At 38.8% G+C, this 27,096-nt stretch overlaps 2 protein-coding genes across 6 annotated transcripts in view; one reads left to right on the top strand and one right to left on the bottom strand.

Moving 5' to 3' along the window:
* The window catches only part of cacnb3a (calcium channel, voltage-dependent, beta 3a), a 29,515-nt gene extending 14,690 nt beyond the window's left edge, over positions 1–14,825 (top strand). For 2 of the 3 annotated variants that reach the window (XM_044130381.1, XM_044130391.1), the window contains 12 exons: positions 477–596; positions 1,652–1,774; positions 1,853–1,968; positions 2,062–2,141; positions 2,238–2,257; positions 2,491–2,568; positions 6,361–6,419; positions 6,494–6,594; positions 6,668–6,819; positions 6,900–6,995; positions 8,556–8,726; positions 12,934–14,825. In XM_044130381.1, the coding sequence (XP_043986316.1) occupies positions 477–596; positions 1,652–1,774; positions 1,853–1,968; positions 2,062–2,141; positions 2,238–2,257; positions 2,491–2,568; positions 6,361–6,419; positions 6,494–6,594; positions 6,668–6,819; positions 6,900–6,995; positions 8,556–8,726; positions 12,934–13,359 (1,542 nt within the window). In that variant the 3' untranslated portion in view covers positions 13,360–14,825. Of the gene's footprint in view, positions 1–476; positions 597–1,651; positions 1,775–1,852; positions 1,969–2,061; positions 2,142–2,237; positions 2,258–2,490; positions 2,569–6,360; positions 6,420–6,493; positions 6,595–6,667; positions 6,820–6,899; positions 6,996–8,555; positions 8,727–8,898; positions 8,945–12,933 lie in introns of all 3 variants that reach the window. The other variant, XM_044130401.1, reaches the window with a different exon arrangement.
* A 2,753-nt stretch (positions 14,826–17,578) lies between these two features.
* Positions 17,579–25,622, bottom strand: ddx23 (DEAD (Asp-Glu-Ala-Asp) box polypeptide 23). 3 transcript variants are annotated; one of them, XM_044130346.1, is made up of 17 exons: positions 25,463–25,622; positions 24,485–24,639; positions 24,270–24,389; positions 23,691–23,784; positions 23,376–23,441; positions 23,153–23,291; positions 22,941–23,074; positions 22,141–22,253; positions 21,913–22,056; positions 21,619–21,844; positions 21,393–21,538; positions 21,127–21,304; positions 20,650–20,892; positions 20,425–20,576; positions 20,237–20,345; positions 19,331–19,505; positions 17,579–18,188 (listed from the first exon to the last, which is right to left on the bottom strand). In XM_044130346.1, exons 2-17 carry the CDS (start codon positions 24,637–24,639, stop codon positions 17,965–17,967), a joined length of 2,418 nt encoding a protein of 805 aa, XP_043986281.1. In that variant the 5' UTR covers positions 25,463–25,622; the 3' UTR covers positions 17,579–17,964. The 3 variants fall into 3 exon arrangements, with proteins under 3 accessions (XP_043986281.1, XP_043986290.1, XP_043986300.1); XM_044130355.1 differs by having other exon boundaries at positions 25,439–25,618; XM_044130365.1 differs by having other exon boundaries at positions 25,522–25,593.
* Positions 25,623–27,096: the final 1,474 nt, after the last annotated feature.

The following is a 27,096-nucleotide window of genomic DNA, read 5'->3' as shown; positions in this document are numbered from 1 at the left end:
TTTACTGCCTTTATCTGAGTGGTCTAAACATAGTTATTTTTAGTTACTTTACTTGAAGATTTTGAGGCAATCGGTTAAATGATAACCAGTGTGTATTTCTCTAATGAGAAGAAGTCTCTGGAGGATAAACAGGGGAATAAAGGATGTATGTGCTGCACTGAGGGGGATGTTGGAATGGATTGGGGCCAAGCGGGAGAGAAGAGGAAGCATTGCTTCCTTTGTGCTATATTTGGTCTGTCATAAGATAGCTGGTGTGGGAGAGCTGTGCATTGTTTCATAGATCCCCACATGAACTCGGTCATGAATGCACACGCATATTTACATGCACACCTGCATGCAGACAGACTGCAGAAGACAACACAGATGAGAGCAGCAGAAACAGCAGGTCTGTGTTTCTGCACTCAGTTTTGCTCCTTGGAGGTTTTAGCAGAAGATGTGCAGAATGAATTAATCTCGACCTGATGGTGTCCTGACAGGGGTCGGCTGATTCGTATACCAGTAGACCGTCGGATTCAGACCTGTCAGCCGAGGAGGACCGCGAGGCGTATCGGCGTGAAGCCGAACGCCAGGCACAGCAGCAGCTCGACAGAGCTAAGGTACGACACCACGGCCGCCTCCACACAGCTAACAAAAAACGATGCTGATCATTTTAGTTTTAAAAAACAGAACATAAACCCACAGTTTCAGGAATTGTGTTGATATGCAGGCCATGCAGATTTACGTCTTCAGCCTGCAGGATTTTTTGCACTTTTTTTCTCTGTTTTTCAACGTTTAGAAGGACAGGAAGTTTCCTGCAATAGACTTTAAAATAATTTGTTAGTTTATAAATCACGGAACAGATTAGCATCACAATACATTAAAGATGTTTTGTCATTGTATCAACTATCCAGACCTCTCAGGTGTTTTGGATCAAGCAAACCAAACATGGAGGAGCAGCATTCAGTTTTTGTGCACCACAAATCTGGAAGAAACTTCCAGAAAACTTAAAAAATGCTGAAACGTTATTTTAAATTAACATGAAAACTTTTAAGAAACATGATTACTTTTAGTTTGGATTCCAACTTTTTATGATTTTCCTTAACAGTAACACTGCAATGTAATATTTTTCTTCGATGTTTTATGGGCATGTAAAGCACTTTGAGTTGCCTTCAGCGAAAAAACACAAAATCTTACCAGCTACTTTTTGTCTAGTTTCTAGAGAAAATATCTTAGCACGCTCGAAATAAGACAAAACTAACTTGGAAAACATTTTTGACGAAGAAGCCGGAGCTTTTTTCATATCAATAATTCCTTAATATTGATGAAAAAAATACATGTTTCACTTATAAGCTGGGAAACGTATCCTGTTAGAAATAAAATAATCTGTCAGTGAAACTACTACTTTTTCATCAATATTAAGGAATTATTAACTTAAAACACCGCATGCACAGAGACCTGAAGGTATTTAGATATGAATTTAACTTTAGTTTTAATAATCTGCTTTCCCAATTTTCACCTTACAGTTTTTAAATACTTTTGTGAGTACGTAAGCATAATTTTTAAAGTTTAATTTTAGTGTTTAAGCAGTATTTAACAGCTTTAGAATATGTAAGCCCAGATGTTCTGCATTTCCCATCACTGAAGAATATTCTTGTCGGTTTTTGCTCCACAGTCCAAACCTGTAGCGTTTGCCGTAAAGACAAATGTGAATTACTGCGGAGCTCTGGATGAGGACTGTCCTGTCCAAGGAGCTGCAGTTAATTTTGATGCCAAAGACTTCCTGCACATCAAAGAAGTGAGTTATGACCCTCTGCTAAAGCTGATGAACCCTCTCCATGGATTGATTTGACCCTTGACCTCCTGACTCTAACAGAAGTACAACAATGACTGGTGGATCGGGCGGTTAGTGAAGGAAGGAGCGGACATCGCCTTCATCCCCAGCCCTCTGCGACTGGAGGCCATGAGGCTCAAACAGGAGCAGAAACAGAGGTCAGAGGTTATCACATGTTTGCTTTTGCACTTCCAACATGATTTTGTTTAATAAAATGAGAACTATGAGCCAGCATGTTGCTGCTGTTGCAGGAAAACAGGAGGCAACTCCTCAAGTTTAGGGGACATGGTGTCTGGAAGCTGGAGGACCACACCGCCATCTGCAGGTGAATGTAAGTACTACAGCCCCCTCTTATTTCACGAACACAGTTTCTGCAGCTTCTTTTGGTTTACTGTCATTTAATGTTTAATGTTTCTGTTTTCACAAGCTAAACAGAAGCAAAAACAGGTATGTCTTGGCTCTTTCCAGTGACAAAGAGGAGTTGAATTATGCACATTGATTATACAATACCTGGATTTAACATTGTTGGATTTAACTTCGAAAGACTATAGGGTCATGGCCTTTTCCGAATACGAGACTGTGCGAGTGAAAAAGGAGATTTTTCTTATTTTATTTGTCCTGTAACAATAAATAAATAAATTTGTTCTCGTTGCTCCTCCGTCTTTACCTATTTCTGGCAGGAACATGTCCCTCCCTATGACGTGGTGCCCTCTATGAGGCCGGTGGTCCTGGTGGGACCATCACTGAAGGGCTATGAGGTCAGCCTCTCTTTTATTTTACCCCCAAAATCTGTTTTTTCTTCAACAAAAAACAACAAATAACAGATAGTTCTTGATTTAAATAGATGCTGATGTGTGGACTGTGAAGGAAATCTTCTTTCTTTTGAGAATACAATTTGAATCTAAGAGAGGGAGTCCTTATTTTCAGTTTCAAATTTCCTTCAAAACTTAGTTTTCTGCAGTTTGATTTAATTTAACACACTGATTTTCTCTTTTCCTGTTGGCATTGTTCTGCTTCGTCTTCCCATTGCAGGCTAATCCTGCTTGTTCTTTCTGCTTGCAAATAAAAATAATGTACCATTAATGTATAATTTAAGACATATTGTTTTAAATTAGTACAACATATGTATCTGTTGGCAATGAGTAAACCACAATGTTAACATCTGGTAAGCTTGCTGTCATATATCGTAAAACAAGTGCAACCCAAGACAGAGTCAAAAGCTTTTATTCTATTGGCTGGAATTGTTGCTAGGCAGAATTTAGTACTTTGGTCCTGAAGAGAGAAAAACAGATCTTGAAGGCAAAAATCACCAGTTGAGTTTAGGAGGGAGTTTTTCTGTGACACGAAGGAAATAAATAGGAGAAGAGAAGATATGTAGATGAGGAATCCAATGTGAGCAAAGAAAGTTTTGAGGGAGGAGGGAACATTTTAAAAAGGTAGGATTTTTTTCAGAGCTTTGAGAGTAAGCAGGACAATATTTGAGACTGGAAATTACGAATCTTACTCAGAAAAGCTTTTCAACACGGGGTTCCAGTTTCCCCAAATGATTTTAAAACTAAAGTTTTCCTAACATTCACCACAATCTAGATTCCAGCAGCTTTTTCTATGTAATCACAAAGGTGAACATGTGGAGTTTGTTAAATTATACCAGAAATTCAGCTGGAACTGTTTGGATCATTAGATTAAGATTGGAACTAAAAACAATGTTCCTGGATTTAGTTTGAAAAAAGGATGAGTCATTGCAAACAGATGTTTAAGTATACAACCATACATCTTTGAAAAGCAGAAGTAGAGCCTCCTGCACAACCAACAGGAATGCAACAAGTGGTTTTGTTGCTTTATCAACAACAAAAACGTTTGTCTTTTCAGCGGTGAAACCAGCTGACCAAACATGCTGAAGTTCTGCTTGGGTTGCTAGGTAACGGGCTGGGGTTGCTAGGTACACTGTAAAATGTAAAAGTAAAGTGTACTCAAAAAGAAAAGTGACCTGAACTCATTCCAGCTTAGTCTGTTGACTATACTAACTTAAACTTAGCAAAGACAACTTTCTACTGAGGCAAGTAATCAAACTCATCAGCAGCAAGTAACCCGAACTTGGAGTTATGAGTGAGCAAAACGCATCTGCATAACCAGCAAAAAACTCGGCATCATTCGGCAGCTCTCGTTGAACGCACATGCGCATTGGACACTGACGAGTGACGACGTGTTTGAAAGAAACGCCAAACTGTCAACAATACGGCGGTTGCTGCAGCTAAGTTTGGTCACGGTAAGTCCCACTGTTTTTTAGCAAACTTATATTCGTTATCTCGGCCGTATAATTCATTTGTAAGTCCAGGTTTTGAGGTTAACTTTATGTGTAATGATTTAGCGATGCCTGGGACTAACGTTAGTCGAAAATATCATGTTTATTTAGTGGCAACAAGATGGAGCGGCAGAGCAAAAAAGCTGTCCGGGGCGCAAAGCAAAAAAAGGAAAAGGGATAAGGATAAAGATGTTGGCGGGTTAAAAAAGCCGCTGTACTGTTATAGAAGGCTTATGATGAGTAGACTGCCATAGGTGGGACAGCTGTAAACTGTAGGAGAAGCAGCCATGATGAAGAAATGTAGGGTCACCAGATTTGGGTTTCTGAAAAGGAGGACACTAATTCTTTTGTTGGCGGGGGGGTAGAATCGCCAACGGGGGGTGGAGATGGGGGAGACGGGGGGTGGGGGGGTAGAACCTGCGGTAGCACAAGAAATCGGTAGCACATGTGTGTACATGTGCTACCGATTTCTTTGCCATACAAAGAAACCTGGAATGGAGTAGTGGAACGGAGTGGCAATGTAATCACAATGCACTGTAAGCTATGTAATGTGTTTTGAGGCAGTTGACCAAAATCCCTAACGATTTTTAAATTCCCCGGACATTTTTAGGTCTGAAAAGTAGGACATGTCCGGGAAAAAGAGGACGTCTGGTCACCCTAAAGAAGTGTTATGTTGATATGTAATTGTGGTGTTGCTTCTATTGTTGTTAGGACTGCGAAGACCCAGACGTGTCTCACACCCCCATTGGGATCCTGACCATCATTCCTGAGGACAGCCAGGCCTCCACTGACTCACTGCACCTCCAGTCTTCAAGTACTGCCATCATTTTGGAAGGAAGTCTTGTCATGAATGATCTTGGGAATCTTCCACATGCCATGTGCTTGCTCTTTGGACTTATTTATTCTTTGAATTTGGAGTACCCTCAACAACTGAAGTACACCTTTGACTTCATCCAAAGGGTGCTTCTCTCACTTGGACATAAATCCCTAAAACCAAAAATACAATCACTCAAAAATCTTCTGATGCAATGAGTGAATGTGATGTGACATTATGGATCAACGTTGATACCTTTACTCTTATTGGAAAAGTGATTTTTATTTCTTGTTTGATTCTTTTTTTGTTGGAGAGAGCATCATTGCACTTGCAGACTACTAAATGGTTTTATGTTAATGAGGAGAAACATTACTTCACTTCACTACTTCATTATTTACTTTATCAATGTTATGATAAATGTTAGGCTCTAGTATTGAGAATTGAGTTTTTGTTTCACACCAGTCAACAAAGACATTTAAGCAGGGATTCTCAAAGTTTTAAAGACTGAGGGCCATTTGAAGGATTCAATATTATATTGAAGGCTACCCTAGAAAAAAAGTCGTGTCATTTTTTTTCCTTAAAAAAGTCTGTGGAAAACTTTGTTTCCAGGTTAGTGTGTATGTAACCACACTTGAGAACCTTGTATTTAAGGTAAACTTGTTTAATTATTAAACATTTTCTTCCATTCAAACTGTTGTCTGTTGGCTCTTCGTTCCAATAACTTAACACTTTTGGTTCAACTTACTTGAACATATCAAGGCAATTGGTTTCCTGATATTTTGCAAGTAATGTGAACTCTTAAACGTGTAAGCATAACTTATTTTTATGAGTACTGCTTAATTGACATAACTCACAATTTGAAGTAGTCATAATTGACATTTTATAGTCAACTTTACTAATGATTTTGAGTTAATGGCACTCAAGTTTACTGCCATTGCATGAGTTGTCTGAATGAATATTTTACAGTTAACCCAATTAATGATTTTGAGTTAACGGCACTCAGGTTTACTGCCTTTATCTGAGTGGTCTAAACATAGTTATTTATAGCAATAACACCTTAAAATGAATTAGCTACTTTACTTGAAGATTTTGAGGCAATCGGTTTCCTAACTTTTTTTAAGTAAAGTGAACTTATTACATTTTACAGTGTAACCCATAGTCTGAGATTCAACAATATGGAGGTTTTTGAAACGGCTCATTTTCCAAACACCAAAAAACATTAACTTTTTACCAAATAATGTATTCTGAAGTTCTTGTGTTGTTTCTAGAAGCAGTAGAAATCCAAATGAAAAACATAACATTTTCTAAATGGGTCCACTTTAAATGGACCCATTTAGAAATGGGTCCTACTGGATTAACTGGAAAGTTGTAAAGTCAGTTTTAAAATATACAATTCTTCTTCTGTCAGTGTATGTTTTTTGTCCTTTCCTCTAGGTGACAGACATGATGCAGAAAGCTCTGTTTGACTTTCTGAAACACAGATTTGAAGGAAGGTCGGTAACATTTCTCACAGTGTTTTGAGTCCGAAATCCTTTTGTATGTTTATTTATATTAACTGAATTTACAGAATCTCCATCACCCGCGTTACTGCCGACCTGTCCTTAGCAAAGAGATCTGTCCTGAACAAAAGACCCATCATGGAGAGATCCAACACCCGCTCCAGTCTCGGTAACAGAGCAAACATCAGCACAAAAAGCCTTTTTGCTTCAGTTATGACGCTAAATGTGTCTCATCTGTGCAGCGGAGGTTCAGAGTGAGATTGAGAGGATATTTGAGCTTGCCAAAACCCTGCAGCTGGTCGTTCTGGACGCTGACACCATCAACCACCCCGCACAGCTCGCTAAAACTTCCCTCGCTCCCATCATCGTCTACGTGAAGGTTTCCTCGCCAAAGGTTCGTTCTGCTCTGCGTCATTGTCTTCAGGCTGCCTCTTCCTCTCAGGATCCTCACAGGGTTTCTGCTTCGTCTCTCAGGTGCTGCAGAGGCTGGTCAAGTCCAGGGGGAAGTCTCAGAGCAAACACCTGAATGTGCAGATGATGGCTGCAGACAAACTCTCTCAGTGCCCCCCGGTGAGTGCTCAGTCTGGAGCCTTTTATCCATAATTTGTAACTTTAATCACTACTAACAATTACGTATTAATCCATATTTACCTCTATTTGAGTCAAAGCCAATGCAACTGACAGATCTTACTGTTTAACGGAGATACTCATCATTTGAGTCTTAAAATTTTTATGTCTTAATTACCTCTTTTGCACCAGTTTTAATATCAATATATACATGGAAGATAAATGCAAACCAAAAGTAAAGATAGAGCCATACATTTAAGATTCGAGTCCATAAAGTAGAAATGTATTAAGTTATTTATCCAGTGAGGATCAGGATGTCAGGAGAAACCTCTGAGACCTAACAGACTAACACCTCATTTAGGTATTTGAAATACCTAAATGAGGTGTTTTAATTTAAAAAATAAACAGTCTGGACCAGTTCAAGCAGATTTGTGCCCAGATTCTGACCAGCACTGTTTGTTTTTATATTAACTACACAAAATCTCTCATTTCTGCACATATTTGGTTCAGATTTTTTCCATGGGTTGTTTGACCCTAAGAAGTCACGTTAAGCTAATGCTATACATCTGGAGTTTGGGAGGGGAAATAATGTTTTTATAAGAAAAAAAGTTTCTACTGCAGCTAACTAGGTTGAGTTTTGACATTTTGGAGAGCCACAGACACAATCAAATGATTAGAATATTATTGAAAAACGCATTTAAAGCTGCAGTTTTATGAAAAATCAACTTATTTGAGCGTTACATCGTGTTATAATGTTATTGCCTCATCTAAAACATACCTGGATAGTTGATTTGATTCTTTCATGGATGTTTGAGAAATCGTTGAATCTCCTGTGGCAACAAATTGGGGGTTTCAGCCCCTCCAGACTAGTGGTAGCAGCAATTAAGTGGAATCCGTTCTGCTTATATGAGCTACTTCTCAATGCAATGCTGGTAAAAGAAACATTTTTAAAGGGCTAATAGAGGAGCGATGCCATGAATTACTGAAAGTGGAGTTTCGTGAAGAGAGGGAGTTCTTAAAGAGACAGAGGCCCAAATTCAAGGTGTTAATTGATGAAAAAAAATATATATATATGTATATATAATTTTTATAACAACTGAAGGTGACATATTTACTTGATTGTGTTATAAAATGGCACCATGTCCATGGAAAATACATGGACATGTATTTTCCATGGACATGAAAAATATCCATGGAAATTTTCCATGGACATTAGGCAACAATCTGCCTAATGTTGCGGCTTGTCCACACCCTTCCGGACTGAACGGTTCGGCGACAGTCCAGCCAGATTTGCAGTACCGTAATTCCGCCACACTTTGCGCTGTCTGAAGAATTCCAACGGTTTCTGAAAGTGGAGATGTTGCGCTTTCCAACCAAAATTAGGTTATTACGGTAATTTTACCCCCGCCGTAGCAGGGAGTGAAATTAATCTGAGGGCCTCTCTTTTAGCAGAAGGTAAATTGCGAAAATAACTGCTAGATATCGATAAGCAAAAATATCGAGGCGGATATTTAAAACTCGGGTCGTAAAGGGTTAAAGACAGTGTTACGTGTTTTATTTCAGGATATGTTTGATGTCATTTTGGATGAGAACCAGCTAGAGGATGCTTGTGAGCATTTGGCCGAATACCTGGAGGTCTACTGGCGCGCCACTCACCTGCCAGGAAACACCCCTCTGAACCCGCTACTGGAGCAGAGCCTGATGACCCCGCCCTCCGCCATCTCCAGTCTACAGGTAGGCCCACCAGCCCAAATCCACACCTTTCAGTCCTGGCTAAAGACTCTTGTGAAGCTGAATGTTACTGAGTGTTTCTGAGTGTTGCCATCTCAGACTCACTCATGTGTTTTGATTTGTCTCAAGTTGTCCTGTCTGTCCTCTCGCTCATCCCTGCTTAACACTTTTGCAGTTTTCTGAAACACAGGGATTAATTGAATGATCGCTTACACAATGGGGTGAGTAGTGGGGTTTATATGTTATGTATGTGCACCCCTCCTCCTCCTCCTCCTCCTCCTTCTTTTTACACACCTCCTGACACCTGAACACAACACGGCGGCTGAGGCAGTGAATGAACCATGCTTTATTCACTCAGATCTCGCCAGAAATGTTTTTTGTTTGCTTGTTTCCTTTTAATTGCGCCATGTATTTTGTTCTTTAATTTATGGTTTTAGGTGAATTCCTGTTTTACAAGCTTCTAGGGTGAATTCATAATGTAGTGAGGCCCCATTTCAAAGTCATAACTGAGATAAAAGCAACATGATTTCCCATCATTTAATTTTTTTCTGCAGCGTTTTTATCCTTTCCAAGCATGCGTTGTGAATGCTCTTCCTGCTCACAGTGAACATTAAAAGAAAAGTGATCAATGTTTAATGCAACTCGTTGCTCTTTGGTCCTTCAACTTTGGCTTCAGTTAAATCAAATAAGTTGATGTTTTTTAATTTAAAAAGGTGATAATACAGGGCGATTATTTTAGGATTTATGCAATATCTGGATAAAATATCTACCACTGAAGACAAAAAGCTTTTAAAAGTAACTTAATATTTTTAAGTTTGCTGCCTATCTTTCTTTACGTTTATGGAAAGCACTCACTCACTATCACTTTATAAAAGTTAGATGATTCACTTTGTTCTAAAATCTGAAAATACATACATTTTAATTTAATTTCTTTAGCTTTCTAAAATAAATGTTTAGTAAAATCTGCCTAATGTTGCGGCTTGTCCAGCCTTGAGCACCTCAGGTTTATTTCTTTCATCCTACGGCAACATATTGGTTCCAAATTTCACCGCTTTCCAATTTTGTCTGATAAAGAAATTTGGTAGAATTGCTTTTAATTTAGTCAAATCTTATATTTTGCATTAGAAGATTTTGTTTTGAACACTTAATTCTGGATGAAAACGTGTTAAGGAGTACAAAAATGGCTTGTTACCTGATTAATTAGCTATTTTACCACTCAGTGACAGCATTTAAAACTATGCAGTTTTAAATTGTGCAGGTTTCGTAAAACTGTTTACTTATCTACTAAATTTAAACAATCCTCCAGTCAAAATAGAAGATTAATTCATTGCATACCTACTGTATAAACAGCTTAACTTAGCATATAATTACATATTTTATGAAATTTTAGTGTTTATGATTACAACAAGTATTTGAGATAATAAAAACATTTACGTAGTTTTTATTTGTTGTTTTTTTTAGTTGGTCATATTGTGCATTTAAACAAAATCCAATGCAAATCTAAATTTGAGCTGCATGTTTTAGTTTTTATTTCTTTTTTTTTCAGTCATTCATAATTTACCATTTCATGGACATGTTCACTGCTAAAACAGAAACTCAAAAAAACTGACCAGGTCTCAACGTCTCTCAAAAACATAAAAATATAGACTCACTGTTTGTTTTCAGTCAGTTACTTTATTTTATTGCAAACGGGGGAAAAAACAGATAGAAGAACTACCTGCTATAACAGTTAATTTTTATTATAGCTTTATATAAAGAAACATATTTTTAAATGGAAAAGAATATTTAACAATTTCCCGGCCATTGTGACAGTTGCCCAGGGCAGCATTCGAGAGGGTGGGCACACAAGTCCCACAAAATAAAATATAACTCATGCGTTAGATGTGCCCTGAATATGTTTTAGTATCGTTCATATGCATGTGTAGTCGATGGGGAACTGGAATCTCCTGCTTACTGCTGAGAACTGAAGTCGTTTGTGGAAACTTGGATTCTTTTTAGTCAATAATACGTCAGCAAGTTCTGTCTTGCTTGAATGTTTAGGAATTGAAAGAAATATTTGTTTTTGTTCGTCAGGATTATTTATGAAAGAATAATCTGGTAGAAGAGCTAATGAACTATCCAGTTGTTCTTTTTTTAGTGAAGGTGAATGCATTTAATTAAAATTGTGGTAAATTGATTAAAATTTGAAGCAAAGTAATGAAAACAATGCCGTGATAGTTTGTTTTCATGGTTTCAATTTGAATTCATAGCAGAAGTTATCGAGTTATTTGACTGAAAGTACAAATATAAAACCCGAAGTGGTCAAATCTGACTGTGGCCAATACAATATATTGTACTGGCAGCTTTAATAAAGGCTAAAACTTGCAAAGTCATAACACTTCAGTCTCCAAGGGGACGTAGAGTTATTATTTTATTCAAACTGAAAGTATTGTAGTAAATTTTAGCTTGATTTTTATTTTTTTATTTTTTTTTTGTCATTGTTCCTAATAATACAGCCTTATTGTTCAGAAAAGATGTTTAATCGAACATTAAAAATTCCAGCATGGCGGATGTTCATCTGCATCTCCTCAGTTTTGGGTCTGGAGAGGAGAAACAACTGCAGCAAAATGCAACTCCTTCAAAGGGACATTTTGACATGTCAGACTGGTGTTAAAGCGTAACGTTGCTTTATTTTTAGTGCTTTACATTCCTGTCTTCTATCTGATATCTGAGTCTTAAAGGGATTGTTCAAGTTGCTATTTTGTTTTTATTTCATATTTTGAAGTAAGGTTATGTGCAGTTATCTGTTACGGTCCCCTTTCCTGTTGTAGAAAGATGCCAGAATTGCAGTGAATTTTTAGAAAAGCAGTAAAATGCAAACTGCTAGTCAGATGGATCCAGTGCCTTAGCTGATTATTGCAATTTAAAACAGCTAAAAACTTTTCATGGCACACAACAATAGCAGATGTAATGAACTACATTTTTATAAGAGGCTGTAGAGGCCATTGTCCCACCATTGATTTGTTCATGAACTCAGATGATTTGAGTAAATAAAAAAAACAAGATCTGTGGCAACATTTGCAAAAACTTTGAAACCTGGATTTTTTAAATATTTATTTTACATCTACAGCTTCTTTGTTTCATGTCAATAATGTTAAAACAAATTAACAGCATGCAAACAATTACATACATGATGCGTTCATAGGAAATAAAACAGTGAGGCCTTGAATGGCGCATCAGCTTTCACAACCTGCAAAAACACCAGTCAACATAACTTTGTGTAATAAGACATGTTCGGGTCAGAAACTGGAAGCAAATTTACCAGCAACTTCTTGTGAAAGTCTGGATGATTAATAGCTTCAAATATAGTCGTTATCCCACCACACAGCTCTTCTCATTCTTTAGTTTGAGTTGTTTTTAAGAACAGAACTCTGGAAAAAGGGGAGTGAAGGAGAGTGGTGGTGCCAGGATCCATCAGATTAAATGTTTGCTTGAAGATTTGTTTACTTTTCTACAAATCCACTGTGATACAACGCAGCGTCTGCTGCAGGTTAGAGAACTAAGAATGATAACCCAAACTTAAGCTTACTCCAAAAACATCGGAACTATTCCTTTGAGCTGCTTTCAAGATGCAATGTGTAACTTTTATGTAAAAAAATAAAATATATATATATATTTTATGTATTTATTAAAACACTATGAAGTGACAGTATGGATGAGACAAGTAATTTGTGGGAAAAAATCAAGTTCCTTTGGCTTCTCCTAGTGCTAACTGAAGACATACAGTGCTCTGTCAGAAACAACCAATCAGAGCCAGGAGGAGGGCCTTAGCACTGTCAATCAGGTTTGTGTATGTGCTGCTCACACCCTCTCCTTGCTCTCTGCTACCTCTTAGCAGAGCCTGCCATTAATGCTCAGGCTAATTAGCATTAGCATCGCCACCAATAATGTTTTTTCTCTAATGGTAAGTTGCTTCTTTGCAGCACAAGGGTGATTGACAACGCCAAGACACTCCTGGCTCTGATTGGTTGTTTTTGCATTTCTTTTTTTGTTTTCAAAAATTGCCTGTCTCATATTATACTGTCATGACCTGGTGACAGTTTCAACAAATACGTAAAAAAAACATTTTTTTTATTTTTTATAAACGTTACATACTGCAGCTTTAAAAGTGTTTGTTTTCTTTAGTCTCTTTTTCCTCCTAGCTTCCTTCATGACCGTCTCAATTCTGCAGAACAAGAACCAGACACAGCCGCGGGACGCAGTGGGCTTGGAGGGCGAGGAAGAGGAGGAGGAGGAAGCTGCTGAGGAAGCCCACTCTCCGTTGGAGCAGGACAGTCTCATGCCATCTGATGAGGCCAGCGACTCGCTGTCCCGTGGCCGCAGGGGGAGCCCATGCCACACGGGGGTTGAGGAGGATGAAGAGGAGGAGGAGGAGGAAGAAGAAGAGGAAGAGGAGGAAGAGGATGGTTGCGCCTCCCCCTGTCATGGGCGCTCATATAGGGACAGGTACCCCTCCCACCGAGGGCATCCAGGCAGCGACCACAGCGCCAACGGGCACGAATCACAGGACAGGCTGCTCCAGCGCGAAGCCCAGCAAGGTCACAACCAGAGGAACAACCGCCAGCGCAGCCGCCCCTGGCCCCGAGACAACTACTAGGACCAGCGCCCCCTTCTGGCCTCCAGGCCGCCAACACTGCTCCCCTCCTCTCTGAGCCCCCCTCCCGGCTGATGCACAGATCCAAACACATTATTTAGAAAAAAAAAAAAAAAAAGGAAAAAAACGTATCAAAAGTCCAATTCTTTACTTTACAGTCAGTCATTGTGAATCGGTAATCTAGTTCTTATTCCTCCAGGCTCCTATTTTCTGTAAATCGAGATGAATGCTCGTCTCTCCGGGGTCAAAGAGTTCCAGTTAAATTCATCAGGGCTATCCACCTCTGCAACAGAAAGGTTTCAGGCTACCAGCTGAATGCAGACTCAGACGTTAGCTGCTTTGCCTAAAGGTTTCTCTATTGTAGGATGTCGCATATACTGGCCTTAAAATTCCTAAGACTTTTAACTATCTTTACTATTGCATGTATAATTATTTCAAGACGATTTGCACATTACGGCAGTACAGGAAGTGAATGATCTTTATGGAATAAACTAATGTAGGAATGTCCCGTGTTTTATCCATTTAGGGTTAATTGTAATGCATTTGAATACGATGTATATACTGAATGGCCACCTGGTTTTGTTTCATTGCTACTTTCTTTGTCTAATTTTTGTGGCTATGGGCAGATATTTCTTGCCATCCATTTGTACACGTATCACCTCATATGTCACCAACAGTGCAGTATGTTCTGGACATCCCTTGTCTTTGCTGTTGCACAATCACTGACACCTCTATTAATCTAAAAATGGGCAAACAGAATGTAAATACAACCAAGGAAGGGAATGTTCAGAGTATTCCAGGGGACAAATTATTTGCCAAAATGTTTGTTTACATCAGTTCATTCACATATGTCAAGCACATGCTGCTGCCCAGCTGCAGCTCCTCTTGAAATCAATGCTTCACCGAATGTAAGCTCGCATGCCTTTTGCACCTCCAGCACCACCTGGTTTCTCTGACCTGACCAATCGCAACGTAATTCGATTGTAGCACGCTAACTGATTGTAGCATCCACACTTCCCGCACAGATAGCACCCTCTGTGGAAAACATGGCGTCATTTCTGTGAATACCGCAGTCTTTAAAGGCTGGTTTTTACCAAGGCGGATCCTCAGGTGTCAAGTCCTCAACTCCACGTTACAAACTCGTCGGGCTTCGAAGACTCGTAGCACCAATGATGCCGTGTCTGTCTGTTCCTGTGCGGAAGGCCGGGAGAGTCAAAAACCTGTGACTTTTTGAGTGGAGCTGCATGCCCTATCTGCTGTTTGTTGCATTGTTTACATGTGGAAACAACATTGAAGCAATGCATCAACGACAAAAAAAAAAAAAAAAAAAAGTGTTTGTGGCCCTATCTGCCTTTCATATTAATACTGCTGTATGGAAAGACAGAAAAGCCAAAAATATCTACTTTTTTTTTTTTTTTTGTAATGCTTGCATGTTAATGTTTTCACATTGGGCATAATTTATTATGTACCTAACACACAAGCAACACTTAAACAGTAAAAAGTCACATGTTTGATGCTGTATGGAAAGCCAGGAGGGACAAAAACATTTGGCGTTTTTAATTAAGGCTATAAATATGTTTGTGCAATGGTAAATGTTCTATTCACATTGTTCTTGTGTGAAAATTTTATGTCAACAATTGTGTTTACGTGCAAACATTTCACCACAGATCAGACACAAATAGTCACATATTTTGGCAGTCCTGGCCTTCCTTACACGCAGTTTTCAGTCCACAAGCCAACGACTAGTTTGACGTGACACTGACGAGCGACGATCTATCTCTGTTCTTACACAGGGTCAGTGTTTACTCGTTTACTGCTTCCATGTGTCAGAGGTATTTATTTAATGTTCTGTATATTTAAAAGAGAAAAAAAATCAGCATGGTTTAAAATAGAAAAAGAAAAAAATCTATGCAAGTGTTGCATGAATTTCTGATCGTTTCTTTTTACGGTTAAGTATTTCAGTAATGCATTAGTTCTGACTCCTCGTCGTCTTGTAGTGATGATAGTCTTGTCTTTGGGGCTACTCACTCCTTGCTGCAGTTACAAATCCCTGAAAATTTAGTTTCCCTCTCCAAATGCCTCCACATGAGGAGATTTCAACACAATATTTGCTGGTTGCACTTTTAAAATCACTCCACAGAAAAAAATAAATAAAACAAAGTCCCAGATGAAGGCTGTGACAAAATGAGTGAGTCCTGCATGTCTTAGCGCAACAATTAGCTACTTTCATTATATTTTGGCGGAGTATGTTTTTTGAAGCGGACCAATTTAGCAACTGATAAAAGCAGTTGAGCTTTTTCAATTTTGAAGCACAATTTTTACAAGGATTCTGATTTAATTTTCTGTCTTATTCTGTATGCAATATGAAGCCTAACATTGAAAAACTCTAAACGCCTTAGACCATCTGGACTTCCTCTTTTGTGTGAGTAGAAAAAAAAAAAATTGCACTACTTTGTTTTTTGGGATGGTTGCTTTGTAATGCAATAACTGCACTAAATATAACCATGTATCCACCAGACCACCACAGCGTGCTAGCGTGACCCCAACACGCCTCTTCCCTTCTGTTTATCAAAAGAGACAGAAAAGGTGTAAAGAGTGAGACATTTCCTGCCTGAAGCTGTATAGAATGCTTTCTATTGGAAAACAGATTTACGATGCTAAGTGAACTATGAGTTAAACTAAATAAACATGACATTTTATGTACTTTTAATTGTTTGAGTTGTGTGTGTTTTATAATACAAAGGAGAAAGTTTACAAGCAAGTTGCTGGAATTGAAAAAGAAGACTAAATGTAGGGGCTTGTTGATACTTTAAACATAAAGCTGAATACCACAAACTTCTGTTTAATTCTGTTTTTAAAAGTGTTTTTTTTAAACTTGAAAGCATGAAATGACCAGAAAACGCTTCAAATTATGAATAAGTTAAAGACACATGAGCTTCTCAAAAGTAGAATGGCTGCAAAGAAAAGCAAGTGTAGGAAAATGACATTTTTAATTTATCATGCGATAAAGATTAACTGCGAACAATTGCATATTGCCAAACATATTTCTAGTATTAGTAAAGTTTATTTACGTTCCTAACATTTTCATCCAGCCTTGTTTGTAATTTCAGCTGTTTTCCACTTTTTAATTATAGATCGGCGGTTTTCAAAGTGTGAGGCGCGCCTCCCCTGGGGGGCGCCAGAGCACTTTAGGGGAGGCGCGGTGCGAGGGAAAAAGTAAACCGGAAAAGCTATCTGCTTGCCGTCTACCGATGTGAGAGAAACGTCTTTTACGCACACGATCAACTCTGTGGATTTAGGAAAAGTTGGTACTGTGGGGTGCGCATGTGGAGCGGGGCTTTAAAATCCTTCTTAGAGTTTTCCAGACAACAGTGGACCGGGGGGGGGGCGGGGCGGGGGGGGGGGCTCACCCTTTCATACTTTGAAAACCCCTGTTATAGATGATGCTATAGAAGAGATAAATTAGCAGTTTATTTTGTGACTAAACTGATAAATTGTCTACATAAGGTGGAAAATATCCATTTAAGTAGATACTATCACGTTTTTCCTTTTTTTGTAAAAAACTATATTTATACAGTGAAAAACAAGAAATGCAGGTTTTAGCAGTTTCAGTTTTCACACGCAATAATTACATTGAACTTTGTCAACAGAATGCTCCTAGAAGTTCCACTAATATGTTTTATAGTCTATTTTTTAATCATCAGGCTGGAAGCTACACCTTTTTTGTTTACATTGATACATAACTATTGATTAGGTGTTTTGTTTTAAACATGCTGCCAAACTGGTGGTGAGATCTCTCTGGTTTCATCCACCGTTCTCACTTTTACGCCATGGTTTTCTATCTTTAAGCAGTTATGAAGCACAGTGAGGGAACTTTAAACTGCTGCTGACCAAGTTACTCAACAGTCCGTTGCTAGGTAACCAAAGGGTTGCTAAGGAACCAAGGAGAGTGAGTCATTTGAACCACCAGCCTTGAAGCTTAGTTGGTCTGAGCAGCTGAAGCATTTAATCTGCCTACATCCCCCAGAATGCTGTGCGGTTTGAGGATTTCAGTGAAATTATTGAAAAATCTGTCTGACGTATCATCTGATATTGATCGTGTGTTTATATATATTAATTATTCCAGCCCTACCTATGAAACAAATGGCATTTAAAAATGCTGTAGTCAGGTCATACAAATGTTTAAAACATGGATTTGAACAAAGGGGACACATCCAAATCATAAGAAATGAACATTTAATCTGTTATTGGTCTCTTATGTGTTATAATCTGGAGAGGATCCAGATCATAACAACAAATATTCACTAAAAACGGCACCTAGTTCTCAGCATCCTCAACACTGTCTGCTATTAATCAATTTTTTTTTACTTGTACAGCAATCCTGGGTCCACGTTACTGATGGTACATCAGGTTCGAAAACAAATTTAGCAAGTAAAATTCATCAACCCGTTCACCTTTTGGTACAGAGTAATCTTTTCTTCCACAAACGGGCTGAAAAAAAAAAATAAAACACCAAAACGGAGGTAAAAGAGGGGAAGATGAATATACATGATAAGGAGGCATAAACTTGAAGTCCTGTGTTCGGTAAATTAAACTGAAACCAATAAATCAGGCGAAGATGGTCTCCTCGCGCCTCTTCTTGGTCAGGATCGTTCCAGGTTTGTGTTGGGCGTCTGGGTGGTTAGTGAGCTCCGGAGGGCAGGTGGACACCGGGCTCTCCAGGATGGCCTGCTTCAGGTCATAGAACACCGCAGAGTCCTCCTTGGTCAGGAACGTCATGGCCACACCACTCTTACCAGCACGACCAGTACGACCGATACGATGGATGTAGTCTTTGGGGGGAAAAAGTGAGACGTGGTTATGTTTGTGTTGTTCTTAGAAGTAACAGACAGAGGAGGGCAGAAAACCCAAAAATGTTACTCAAGTAAGAACAGCACTACTTCAACATATAATACACACAAAGTCTCTAGAGCTATGCATGTTAAATGTTGAATACTCAAGGTTTCTCCCAGAAAACGTGCCAAGCCTGGTGGTTGGGCGCTCATTCATCCAGTGGATCGTCGTGTTTTTCCAGTTAAAAAATGTTTCAAATTGACAGGAAATTTTAAAAAATCACTTGATAATTATGTGTTATTGGAAGACAGGAAGATTAACATTTGAACACCAACTATAAAGTCTTTAAAAAACGCAAACATTTTAAAAAGACTTAAATAAACAAAGCTTAGTCTGTTGGGGGCAGAAGTAAAGCCTGGTGGCCTGCCAGGCTTACAATACACTGGGGGAAAGCCTGATATATATTTAGCAATATACTGAGCACTGTGTGTGTGTCCTTAAGACTATCACTGCTCACGCCTATGAACTGTCGTAAGTTTATTTTGTTTATTACTTATTTATAATTTTTATTGTGTGATATGCTGGGACAAACAAAATTTCCCTCTTTCCCTGTTTGGGGATCAATAAAGTATTATTATCTATTATATTTTTACTCAAGTAAGAGTAAAAAACTATTTGGTAAAAAAAAATAAAAAATCTACAGGTACTCAAATATTGAGTAACTGCTCAAATAATCAAGTATTTAATGTTCAAAAATGACATAATCAGACGGACCGAATTATAAAGTTAAGTGGAAATTTTGGTATTTTAAAAACCAAAATGACAATAAATCAGATAAGTAACAAAAATAAAATCAGGCAAAAATCATTTTTTTCAAATCAGTTTCTTTCAATAAAAAAAAAAAACAAAAAAACTTATGAAACTTTAACAAAATCTGCAGGTTTGTGTAAATGTCTGGTGAATTTTTGAATTTTGTTTTTCATTCAGTGGGTAGAAAATCCAAAATTTTACTCAAGTTAGAGTAGAAATACATCATAATAAAAGTACAGCATAGTAAGGTTACTCACTGAGTAAATGTAACTAGTTACTACCCAACTCTGGTAACAGATATCTTGTTTTGGAAACAAGGCGGCCTCCTCACCTTCAATGTTCTTTGCCATGTCGTAGTTGACGACCATGGAGACGTCGTGGATGTCAATTCCTCGACCAGCAACGTCTGTGGCCACCAGGATGTCTTTGGCTCCAGCCTTGAGGTTGGAAAGTGCAAACTCTCTCTGCTCCTGGCCTTTGCCTCCGTGCAGCGTGCAAGCATTGTACTGAAGAGCAACGGAGGAACGTTCATGTGTTACATTGTTATACCATCTAGTCAGGGTCCCTATTTATTTTATTGCTCACATTCCAGACTCAGATTTATTCAGTCTTCCTTCTGTCTTGTACATTTCAAAGTGTAACCGTCCCCCCAATTTTTATTTTATTCAATTTACATTGACAAGGCTTCATGTAAAGATTCGACAAAAACAGACCGTTAGGAAATGGAGAAAAAAAATCTGACAGAATGAGGCAGAAAACAAATGAAAAGATGATGGACAAACGAAGAGATGGAAAAAATTTACAATACACGAATAAATCAATAAATTTATAATTGAAAACACAAACTGAATGGATGAACAGATGGATGGAAGAATAGAAAGAGACAAATAGAAAGATGGATGGATAAATAAAATGAAGGGTGGAAGGAGAACAAATAGAAAGATGGACAAATGAAAAAATGGATGGAAGGAAAACAAGAGACAAATAGAACAGATAAATAGAAAAATGGACGGACAGAATGAAGGAAGGATCCATCCATCCATTTTAAATGGATGGATGGATGGACGGACAGACGGGTGGATGAACAGATGGATGGATGGATGGATGGATGGACGGACAGACAGGTGGATGAACAGATGGATGGATGATAAAGTCAGCAACAGATGTTTTTTTCCCAGTTTCTCTGTTTTCTTCTTCTACAGTCAGATAACTGCCCGCCTGTTTCACAGTAACTCACCCCCATCTTCTCCAGGGACTTGGCCAGCACATCGCAGCCCTTCTTCTGGTTGACGAAGATGATGATGGGCGGCTCGAAGCCGTGCGCCAGGACCTCCAGCAGCTTCTTCCTGCACAGCACAAAGAAGGAAGCGCTCAGCAGGCTGCGGTTTCTGCAATCCTCGGAGGTCGTGCTGGTTTGTCTCTCACCTCTTCTCTCCCTCTGACATGAGCAGGACCTTCTGCTCCACTCTCTCGTGGGGTTTTCCTGCAGATCCGATGTAAACCACAGCGGGGCGCCTCAGGTAGCTCCTCGCCAGCCTCTCCACAGAGGGAGGCATGGTGGCGGTGAACATGACGGTCTGCAAGACGCAATCAAAGAGTTCAGAGAACACCTGGCGCCAGCGGCGGGGTGGAGCAGAAAGATTCACGTACTTGTCTGTATTTATGTTTCCCCGACTCAAAGTTCATCTTCATCTTCTCCGGGTCCTCGGCTTCGTCGGTGTCTGGTTTCTGATTGGTCACCGGGATGTACTCCAGAATCTTCTGGACGTCCGGTTCGAAGCCCATGTCGATCATACGGTCGGCTTCGTCCAGGACGACGTAGGTGCAACGGCCGAGCACCAGGTAGCGGTTCTCCAGCACGTCTATGAGACGACCGGGCGTTGCTATGACGATCTGTTAGAAGAGGAAAAACTCAGACGTTTATGAACCGAAAAGTTTCCGCTACCTGGTGAAAGAGAAAGCAGAATTATCTTACAATGTCAGAGAAAACTACAAAAGTAAGTCTGCATCTTAAGCAGACGAGTTATTTTGTCTTCAATTGATTTCACACAGTTCTGACTTTAAAGATTGAATGTTATAGTGGCTTTGGTACTTTGTCAGGGCAGATATTAAGTATTAATGTTTCACCTCACAGCCCATCCTGAGTCGGAAGCCCTGGTCTTCTCTGGAGATTCCTCCGATCACCGCCACCGTTCGGATGCCGAGCGGTTTCCCGAACTTGATGGTTTCTTCTTCGATCTGCTGAGCCAACTCACGAGTCGGAGCCAAAATCACAGCGTAAGGCCCCTGATCGGAGTCTTCGATCCTGCCACACAGAGCAGACCGCTGTAACCGGCAGGATGGAGGCGGATTGAAGGGGTTACTGAGGAATAAAGAAGGATTATTTCTGCTACCTGTCGATCTTCGGCAAAGTGGTAATCCAGACCAGCAGAGGAATGAGGAAAGCAGCCGTTTTGCCGCTACCCGTCTCAGCCACGCCGATGATGTCACGGTTCTGCAAGCCAATAGGAATGGCTTGCCTCTGAATGGGTGTTGGGTCCTGAAGTTTACAGGAGACACCAGTCAGCGTTACAGAAACCAGTGTTACACATCAGAGCAGGATTAAGGACTTGAACAAACTTTGTAGCCGCATTTGTCGATGACTTCCAGGATGTGAGCGGGCAGCTCATACTCCTTCCAGTTCCTGATGGGGTTGGGGATCTTCCCTCCCTTGGTGGTGATGCTGTAATCCTCCCTGAAGATTCGCCAGTCTCTGTCTGTCATCTCATCCAGCTTCTTCTGGGACCAGTGCCGGTCGTCCCAGCGCTGCTTAGCTTCCTTCTTTCTCACCTTCTTCAGTCGCGTCCTGTTGGGAAAACAATGTGAGATTCCTTCAACCAGACAGATTACACCATTTCATATCATTATACTCACTCTTCCTGCTCCTTCTCTTCCAGCGTACGCCTCTTCTCCATCAGATCGCCGTAGAAACGTGACTGCTCTCTTTTCTGCTGCTTCAGGTCGATGCCAGCGATGAACCCGCGCCCGTAAAGCTGCACCTGATGTTTCTCTTTGTAGCTGCAGGGAGAGATTAAAATCTAATATTTAAACCTGGAAAAAAAATTAAATAACCCATTCTAGATAACTTTATAATCCACTAACATCGGGTTGTAGTCGACTGAAGTGTCTTCAGAAGCATCCCACTCGAATACAAACTTCCTGTCGTTCAGGTGGCGAGTTCTCCGGCGTTTTTTGATTCCACCCAGATATCGTTCCTGTAATTAGGTTAAACTATTAGCATGCATGCTGCTTATCATCATTTTTAATTTCACATTCATGTTTACTGTAAAAATATGGAACCTTAGCAAAAAAATAAACACATTTTAGACCCAGAAAATCTAAAAGACTCTAGGTTTTAGTCTCTGTTTTTGAAAGCAAAGAAGTACTTTATAAATACCATTTTGGGCTTTATCTTTCTAAATAAAAAAGGCGTAAAGGTTATACTGAACTAAATAATAGAATGACTCCCTTTTGATGGAAACTAGATCTGCACAATATATTTAAATCACCATTGCAGTATCAGTATGCGCAATATTCATGTTGCTAAGGACTGTTTGGAGTGCAATAATTGTTGAGATCTTCATGTTTTGTTTTTTTTGCTGATGCAATATTTAGTCAATAGGACAGGAACGCATGTCATTCATTTTTAATCAAAATAATAAAAAACCTAAACTGGACTGATTTCAGGTATACAAACACAGAAAACAGATTCAAAATGAAAAGCAATAAAAACAATATCATATAATACAACATATTGAAAAAACAAATGAGGAGGATGATTTTGTTGTTAAAGGCCAGCCTAAATATGGTACAGCACTCACCATGAGAGTCATGTTAAATAATTTAATAGTTAAAATAATTTACTTGCAGACCTCTCTCGAGTTTGGTCTCTTGAAACTAACCTTGATGGCATGGAGCTCTTTGCTTTTGTCTTTCTCCTCTCTGAGTTTTTGTCTCCCATCATCTTCATCATTCCCATTGTTCTCTCGATCCATTCGCTCTCTGCGCTCCCTTCTTTCCCTTTCTTGGGGATCCTCTGTGAGAAACAGATATCAAGTCTCACAAACATGTTTCCAGAGCTTAACATATTTTCAAGCTAGAATGTGAAACAAACCTAGCATTTTTCTCCCAATGTCCTGGAACATCCGTCTTTTCTTTCTTTCCTCGTCCAGCATCTTTTTCCTTTCCTCCACCTGCTGCTCTCTGCGCTTTATAGCCTCAGCTTCTCGCTCTGCTCGAGACAGAAACTTTGGCTAAAAACAAAACAGATAAAGTTAAAGAAAAATATTAAAAATCAAATCTCTGAAAGAAAGTAAATATGCAGTGAAAATTCTCACTTTTGCCTCGGCTTCCTCTTCTGCTTTTTTCTTGGCCAGAAGCTCCTCCAAAGAGAGTGGCTGAACCTAAACATAAACAACATAAAATAAATAATAACACTTTTAAAGAAAAGAGCACTCAGTCCATAGATGGTGCATGAATAACTACATTTCTACTGTTTCTTTTTCTTTGCCAAGTTTTAAATTCCTTACAGTAATTCAGCTTGACAGTTATTAAATTCTTGCAGACAGAAGCATGATTTACAACAGTGATCAGAAATGAGATAAGATCTGCGGAACAAATAAACTAAATGAAAACACGAGTCCAGAGCGTACCTTCTCCTTCTTCTTTTTGTCATCTTCTTCTTCCTCTGTTTTTATACCCTTCTCCTTCTTTAACTTGCTATCCCTTGACTTTGGTGACAGGCTTCTACAAAGATAGCAATGTGACAGTTAGATATTTTGCACAAAACTTTCATACGCTCATCATCTCTAATTTAGAACCAGCCAAATATGAAATCAGGCACTGGTCGATGCATTTCTTAAATCTTAATATTAGCAACACCAAGATTTGGAAATAGCAGTAAAATAAAAATAAAAGCTGAATTTCAGAGGAAGATTTTAGGTGTTTTTTTCATGAAAGAAAAAATAAGTCATGAAGGTTAGACGGAGATTGGGTCTTTAGAAATGATAGAATTTAAGTGAATTGGAGACATTTCCCTTGAATGTGTAATCATATTTTAAAGAAATTCCTTTAAAAATATATTTTGTGTGTTATGGTCATTCAAAGAAAACCAATTACACCACATATTTTTGTCGGGATTTTTTAGTTACATTTATTTTCTAAATCTTTTTATAAAAGTATTTATATTTTTACAGTAGGATCATGATGTCTCACATTTGTGTTTTTCATACCTTGATCTCTTGCTGCGATCTTTATCGCGCCGATGGCTGTCTCTGTCTTTGCGGCTCCTGTCTCTGTCTTTGTCTCTGTCCCGGTCCTTGTCTCTGTCCTTATCTTTCATACGACGATCCCTTTTTATTGTAACACAAATTAGAAAGAAGCAAACAATCCATAGCACATGTACATAACCACTTAAGTTTTGTTTGTGTGCCTCAGCTAAAGTCACCTGTCTGGAGATTTGGAGCGGTTTCGTTCACGGGAACGATGCCGTTTACGTGAAGGTGATCCTCTGCGATCCCGATCTCGTGAACGGCTCCGCTTCCTGTCCCGGTCTTTGTTCCCTGATGATTCGGCATCCTTCCTGTCTGTGTCAGCAGCCATCTGCAAGTTAAAAAAGGCACAAGAACATGAGTGAAGGTTTTTCAATGCACTTTAGCCCTGAAACAGAAGAATAAACAGCCAGGACCAGATTTAGAAGATATATCTTTCAGTACCTTTTTTTTTAACAAATAGAGTCTGATTTTTTTTATTTTGCTTTATTGTTCTTTATCTCCATTCCTGACTTCTGAACAAAAACTTATCCTTGCAGTCTGGAGTAAAGTAATTAGAATAATATTTTATAAAAATATCATCGGGAGAAGTAAAGGCAGAAACGTAGTCATCTGAAAATACCTGAACAGATGTTTATTCTGGATTTCTACATTTATAAACACATTTCCGGATTTCTGTCAGTTTTTGACCTATATGTTATATAATAAAAATTCGTCAAAAAATGGTTGTGTTCTTTGTAACAAGTGGACCTTTCATAATTTAAAATAAATCTTTATTTGAGCAAGAGGATAACGGGTAAAATACATAAAGCAATTACAAAAGTGCCACAAAACAGCGCAACTACATTCAGCAATAAATACATCATAGCATAACGTCTCCTGTATGATTACAGACAGAAGATGTTTTCTGCAATCTCGTTTGGTATTAGGGCATGTCTTTCAACAAACTGTAAACTGCAATGTAAAAAAGCAGTATTATAAAGATGCGGTCAAAATTTAAACAAACGAGAATTCCAATGGGCGGAAAAAAATTGCTAATTTTACTTGTGTAGTAATAACGTCAACCCTCAGACGTTGGCTAGCTAAAGGCTAAACGAAGATTATACCCCCAAAAAAAACAACTACTCAACTGCACAAAACTGAGACTACTTTACCTCCAGCTGTGAGCAGAGAGCCAAAACCACCAGGATAGTTTAGCTATAACTAAACTCACACTCTCGTTATTCAGCTTGTCAATAAAACACCAGCGATCTATCGACGATTCAAGGAGACGCCATAATGCTCTGCACGAGCAGAACGAGCAAAGGTTTCTGGGATGTGAAGTCCAGGGTGCTGTTAAGAGAGTGAGACAATCTCTTGTAAAAACTACATTGTCCATCACGAAGCAAAAGCTCTGTAAGGACCCCAGTTGTTTAGCACACGGACGTCTAAGTGCCTTTTTTAAAAAAGGGGGAAAAATAGACGTGCGCTTGTGGTGCTTGGAAGTCGCATTGTCCGATTTTTTGTGATGTCAAAAATTGACTACGGCATACTGATATAAAAGGGTTGATTTCACGACTTCTCAATTAATTTTGAGCAGTTGTTTTTATCCAATGACAGGAGGTCATTTTGGTCAAATTAACAGCTTTCAATGAGAGAAAAACTGAACATGATCTCCAAATCAATATAAGAAAGAACAACTACTGCGATGAACAATGTTTTTAATGTCATTAATATGAAAATATATCCAACCACTAAGTTTAATACCTTTTTGATGTTTAAACTGTACACTGGCACGAAAGAATGCTTTAGAGGTGAACATGAAACCCTTTAAAAGCCTGTTATTATTATTATTATTATTAATTATTGTTGTTGTTGTTGTTGTTGTTGTTTCAGTCTTTCTAAATTATCCAAACACATCATGCGTTAAACTAGATTTATCTATTTGGCCACCAGGTGGCGACAATAAATTGCAATATAGGACCGTTCTTCTTTTCTTGCTTTCTTCTGTTTCTTTCTTCTATCTTTTTCTTTCTTTCAACAAATAGCAATTTCTCACGATTTTCACGTACTTATTCAAGAGCTTGATAATGGCGTTATTTCTGGATGGACAGAAAAAAGTGTTCAATAATTTTGACCTTAATTAATTGACAAGATAACAAAATTGTGGCATTTAACAAGTGCGTCAAAAATTCAGAACAAAAAATAATTTCATGCCAACATTGTCTGGATTCCCAGAGTTTGAAAAATGAAACACAACATAATACTATGTTGAAATGCAGACCAGCAGCCATGATGATGAAATATCCCTGTCTGCTCTGTACACACAAGCACCATCCTTTGCAGCAGATTAAAATTCAAGAACGGCTGTCTTCCCAGGAATCCATTTTTTTCTTCTTCTTGTAATTTAAAGCAGCATCTTCTCTCTGTGTGTGTGTGTACGTGTACAAGCTACTGCATGTAGATAAAAGACATGTTAGATGCTGCTGTGTTTGAGTCAGTATTGGCTCGATCACTTATTCATATTCTGGACCTTCCTTTCCTTCCATCCTCAGATCAAAGGAGATTTGTGGAGCCCTTCTGAAGGTGAACTGTTTCAGCGGAGATGATCAAAACTAATGGTGAAAAAAACAATTGTTAAACGTGCATAAAAATTGAAAAGCTCTTGAAGTTGAAAATAACAGACTGGTGAGACTGAAAAAGTTAACAGGATTTCATCCCACGTTGTTGCTAAAAGACAACAAGGACAAAAGGCTGACTGTGTTGCTGCACATAATACGTTCCATTAGTTTGTGGGTTTTCATCTGAG

Source organism: Gambusia affinis, linkage group LG01, assembly GCF_019740435.1.
Source record: "Gambusia affinis linkage group LG01, SWU_Gaff_1.0, whole genome shotgun sequence".
NCBI classification, from domain to species: domain Eukaryota; kingdom Metazoa; phylum Chordata; class Actinopteri; order Cyprinodontiformes; family Poeciliidae; genus Gambusia; species Gambusia affinis.
The sequence above is the reverse complement of the archived record's forward strand: the minus strand, read 5'-3'. Positions and strand labels throughout refer to the sequence as shown.